Source organism: Pediculus humanus, genomic scaffold (assembly GCF_000006295.1).
Source record: "Pediculus humanus corporis 1103172107561 genomic scaffold, whole genome shotgun sequence".
Taxonomy (NCBI): domain Eukaryota; kingdom Metazoa; phylum Arthropoda; class Insecta; order Psocodea; family Pediculidae; genus Pediculus; species Pediculus humanus.
Window position 1 is genome coordinate 252,097 of NW_002987176.1, and position 5,526 is coordinate 257,622.

General features: G+C 29.0%; 2 protein-coding genes across 2 annotated transcripts; one reads left to right on the top strand and one right to left on the bottom strand.

The window, feature by feature from the left end:
- Positions 1-1,481: 1,481 nt before the first annotated feature.
- Positions 1,482-2,661, top strand: Phum_PHUM212110 (uncharacterized protein; the record flags this gene model as incomplete). The annotated part of the gene is made up of 2 exons (XM_002425567.1): positions 1,482-1,622; positions 1,831-2,661. 2 exons carry the CDS (start codon positions 1,482-1,484, stop codon positions 2,659-2,661), a joined length of 972 nt encoding a protein of 323 aa, XP_002425612.1.
- Positions 2,662-3,644: 983 nt separating this feature from the next.
- On the bottom strand, positions 3,645-5,526 carry Phum_PHUM212120 (uncharacterized protein; the record flags this gene model as incomplete). Its single annotated transcript, XM_002425568.1, has 3 exons — positions 3,645-3,716; positions 4,123-5,251; positions 5,336-5,526. 3 exons carry the CDS (start codon positions 5,524-5,526, stop codon positions 3,645-3,647), a joined length of 1,392 nt encoding a protein of 463 aa, XP_002425613.1.

The following is a 5,526-nucleotide window of genomic DNA, read 5'->3' on the forward strand; positions in this document are numbered from 1 at the left end:
TGTTTTAAATTACAATAAATTTTTATTTATTTATTTATTTTTTTGTAAAAATTTCAACCTGGAAAAAAGAAAATTAAATTTTCTTTCTTTTTTTTTTTTTTTTATTATTAGTTTTATAGTAAATAAAAATTTAATTATTCCACGACGGACATTTCTTTTTTTTTTTTTTTAAATATGGCCGACATTTTCCGTTTTGTTTTTTTTTCTCTCAAAATATTATTATTTTAATTTAAAAAATAAAGGGTTTAAAATTTAATTTATTTTTTCTAATAACGTTAAATTTTCCTTTTTTAAAAAAGGAAAAAAAAAAATCGAATTATCGATATCTTTATTTTCCTTTTTTTTTAAAAAAAAAAATGGCGGATTTGTTTTCGTTTAACGGTTTTTACGTTCGAAAACGGTTAATTATATTATTTAAAGATCATAGTTGAATTTTTTTTTGTTTATTTACTCTGTGATTTGATTAAATTTATATTTTACTGTTTTTTTACTATATAATATTAAATAAAGCAAGTAAATTTATCGTTGTAAAGAGTAAATAAGGAAAAAAGGAAAGAAGGAAATTTTTTTCTAGAAACATTTTTTTTTTTTTTTTTTTTTTTTTCATTTTGTTTTGTTTTAACCGTAACTCTGATATTTGTCACTTGTTTTGTCTTTTTTTTTTTTTTTTTTGTTGTTTTTACTTTCATTTCCCCGGGTTCATTTTAGTTTTTTTTTTTTTTTATTTTATTTTTCATTCTCCCCCCTGTTAGGTAAAATAATGAAGATATAGTGATTTTTTTTTCTTTTTCTTTTTTTTCCTCTTCTAAATTCGTTGAAAGGGTCAAAAGGTGAGAGAGATGTTTCTAAATAAACTAACTATTCGTTTTTATATATATTAGGGCGACATCTTTTTTATTTTTAAATAACTAAATTGTTAATCGAATTTCATCCATTTTGTAATATTTTTTTAACTTTCGTTATTATTCCGTCGGAATTCATTTAATTTTTTTATTCGTCTCGTAATGAGTTTAAAATTATTTGAGTAAATTCCGTAAAAATTTAAAAAAAAAAAAAAAACCGTTTGTTTTATTGTTTTATTTGGAATATTTGTGAAAAAATAAAATTTTAATTAGTTTCATAAAATTATGAGTAGATGTCGCTACTATTCACAATCGTAAGCGTTTTTCGCTTGAATTTATCTGCACGAAACTTTTTGAACTTTGGTTGTTTAGCTTGTCAACTGTTTCTTTTTTTTTTAAAACAATTTACCGCCAATTAAAATCATTCCGAATTATTATTCATGAAAAAAAAGTGATAAAGGTAATTATTAATTGTTTAAATCAAATTAAATCGTAAATCATTAATTAAAAATAATAATAATAATTTTGTTAATGTAATGCCGACTTTGACCAGTTACGGTTAGATTTTGAATTTTTTTTGTAAAAATTGAGTTTGCTTTTAATTGTTTTTTTATTATTTTATTTTTTAATGATTTTTAGATGATGCTACCGCCAGATCCTATTTACATTTTCAAAGGAGAAATGAATTCATTATCATGCGTATCTTACAAAGTTAATCAGGAAAGTGAAAATATTTATGTCGGAACTCAAACTGGAAAAGTTCACGTTTGGGATCTCGAGGTTGCTTAGCACATAAAATTTATTTTAAAATACCTTTTTTATTAATACACGAACCCATTTCATATTTGTTTTTTTATAATGTAATAATGTATCAATTAGTTTGTGAAGATTTATCAGGGTTCATAAACATTTTCCATTTTCCTGTTTTTCAATAGATATCACATTGCAGGTCATTCGATCAAACTAATTAATTTTATTTATTTTGCAGTCCAAAAGGGAAATTGGATATTTTACCTCGGGTGATGATGTCTGTCTCTCGATTATAATTCCTGAAAAAGAAAACGATTGCATAATAACTCAAAATAAATCTGGAAAAATTTGTTTTTGGAAAGAGGAAAATAATAATAAATGGACCATGACATGTGAAATATCGACTGATTTTTTCGGTTTTTGTAAATGTTTTTTACATGACGATGTTTTATACACATCATTAAAAGACTGCAGTTGTCAAGAAATATGTATAAAAACAAAAGAAACTATTAAAAAATACAAATTGAAAAGTGATGATGGTAAAAATTTAGGTGAAATAATGGCATTAAAAGTTTTTTCTAATAATGATAATAAGTTATTCATGTTAGTCGCTTACGAGGGAAATCAATTGAGTTTATGGTCATTAGATGATTTGAATGAGATGAGTAATTTAAATTTATCTGCTTGCCCAATGGCGATAGATTTCGATGTGAAAACGAATAAAGGGATTTGTGGGAATCCGACAAATGAATTCATCATATTTTCAATTGATAATAATAATAATGATTTAAAATTGAAAATTGTAAGAAGTGTCAAGTTGGTCAATGAAGGCGTTGCATCAGTTCGAATAAGGCCGGATAGTAAATTAGTTGCTGTCGGTTGTTGGGACGGCAAGTTGAAATTATATTCTTGGAAAAGTTTAGTTCTCTTAGCAGTGTTGGATCCTCACGTATTAACGCTTCAGGATATTTGTTACATAAGGACAAAAACGGATAATGAAAAAATTAAATACTTGATGGCGGCTGCATCGAAAGACTCGACCGTGTCACTTTGGGATATTTACAATTGACTAATGATGTATAGGTATTTTTTATTAAATTATAAAAAAAAAAAAAAAATTGATTCATCATTTTCCTACAGTTTCCGTTTGGACATGCTTTAAAGTAATTTCATGGAACCATGTCACATTCTTTATTTCATCCTACTTTTTTAAGTAATAAGAAGAAATTGAAAGTGAGAAGGTCATTTACGTTCGATATTCAAGAAAAAAAAAAAACAAGATCTTTCATAAAAAATTATTTATTATTAAACAATTGTTGCAACAATTACCAAAAAAACAAAAAACTATTTCAAATCAATAGGAATGAAATTTAATGTAAGTTTAAATAATGCTTAGCGCGACATCTGTCGAAATTTTTAATAATTTCAATTGTTTTGATTACGTGTATTGCCTAATTTAATAAATTAAGGCGCAACTGAAATTTTTTATATTATTATGTAATAAAATGTTTAACAAAAAGTTTTTTTTTTTTTTTTTGTAGTTTCATAATGAATTCAATTCGATATAATAATAATAATAATAATGAAGAGGTAAAAAAAATAAATAAAACGTTAGATTTTGAAAAATAACATTCCAACGCATGAAAACACATCTCTCCAGGAGAAAAAAAAGATGAAGGTAAATTTAATTAGTATATAACATTCGATATGTAAAATAATTTTTAAAAAATCTTCTTTGGGTCTTTTGTTACAAAATGATTAACTATCTTTTTAAGTTTCCGCCTATACGACCTCCGTTTTCGCCACCCTTTTCTTGTCCATGTCTTGAGCACGCGCCAAAAAAAAAAAAATTTTTTTTTGTTTCTTTAAAAAAAAAAAAAATTTCAAACTGCAAAAGCTCTCTCTCTCTCTCTCTCTCTCTCTCTCTCTCACCTTTTTCATTTTATTTTCTTCTAACGGTTTTTCTTACGGGAAAATTTTATTATTGAATAAGAGGTTATAAACGAGAAAGGGTTTTTCTCTCCTCTTCCTCTGAAAATCTGTTTCTGGTTCTTATGTTTTCAAAATGGTTCTTTTATTTTGTTTTATAATTAAATCGGACGTCGGACAAGGAGAGGGCGGTGCCTTTTAAAAATAAGAATTAAATCATTTTCATTTATCTGTTGTTATCTCTAATCCGGAATTTTCCAAACCGGAAACGAAAATATACTCCCCCAAAAAAAAAAAAAAAAAAAATTTATTATTTTCACGTTCACGTGAATAAATTCGAGTTTAAATAAAGTTTAGCGAATGATAAATTCTATTAAACAATAAATTGTTAATTAAATATATATATATATTATTTTAAATAATTAATAATAATAATAATATTTTATCCAATAAAAAAAAAAAAAAAAGAAAAAATTGGAAAAAATATTTGAATGCTTAATAATAATATATCACACAAATATTTAAGAATTAAACATTGATTTTTGTTGTTGTTGTCACCGGTTAATAATTTATTTATTTATTTATTTATTTATTCAGGTACAATTTTCCGAGAATTTTCTTCGTCTTGTTCCGTCGTAGTTTCCGGTACGCGAAATTCCGATGGTCTTTTCCGTTTTCTCAATGGCCGTGGAATAATCGCTTCGGGTTCGCTATCAGGTACTGTTTCCTGTGAAGTCTTTGAATCATCATTTTTTTTAACTGGTTCCTCCTCGTTGTCTTCGCCTTCTTTTTTTAATTTTTTCAAGGGGAAAAGTGGGATTGGAATAGGGATGGGTAATGGAATAGGTATGGCTAATGCTACGGGATAAGGTACTAAAACGGTGACTGGAGGTAGAAGAGATCTGGGGGGTGGAAGTAATGGATTTCTAATCGGTTTATTTATCACAGTTGGACCGGATGGACTGGGTGGCGAGATCAAAGGAGGCCGATGGTGGATTTGTCCTCCGGGCCTTTGAAAATTTCTTGGGCCCGTAGGAGGAGGAGGAGGCGGCGGCGGTGGTGGTGGTGGAGGCGGAGGAAAACAACCGAGGGGTAGGAATGGGGGTTTTAGTAAACCGTGATCGGGTGGCATACCGTTGTGCGGAGGTGGAGGAGGAGCAGGATGAGGAGGATGCATGGTTGGCAAAGACGTGCCGTTTAATGGGAAAAATGACGGAGGAAAAATATTTGGTTTGGGGGGTGTTAGATTTTCTCTATTACGAGGTGACAACGAAGACCCCCGTCGCTCGTTGTTTCCCGACCCATATCGACCCTGTCTTTTACTCTTACTTAAAATACTACCGGTTTTTCGTGATTTCTCACGATGCGTTCCCCTCTCTTTCCTATCGACTTTTGTTATTTCTAACGTGGAAGGAGTGAGTGACGGCGGCGGAGAAGGTTTAACCGTTAATTGTGAATTTTCATTCGGAGGTCTCATGACTACTTTTATTTCTATAGGTGATGATGATGAATTGTTGTTGTCTTGCGGGGATAACGAACGATCCGAAATCGGTGATTCCGATCTACAATCTCTAAGCCATAATTCCGGAGTTATCAGTCGAACGGATGCATTTCCCTTACCGTTGCTACCCCCGCTCGATCCTAAACCTTGAAGATGAGGATGAAGTTGAAGGTGAGCTTCCGTTTCCTTGCAAAAAATATTCATTTTATATTGATTTAAACATTTGTCACTGGAACAAAAAACAAATCAAAATTTATATTTAATTCACTTTTTTTTTTTTTTTTTTTTCGATCAGTTGAATTTAAATTCAAACCTGCAAAATTGCAATTGATGTTCGCCATCTTGAAAATCTACGTAATTAACGGTGTGACGAATGTGTCTGCACCAATCGCAAGTTTTATTCCTTTTGAAATTAGCTCTTCGACATTGTGAAAAACACATTTCTGAACAAAATGATTTTTCACCGACGGGAGTTTTCATTGAAAACATTTTATGTGATACCAT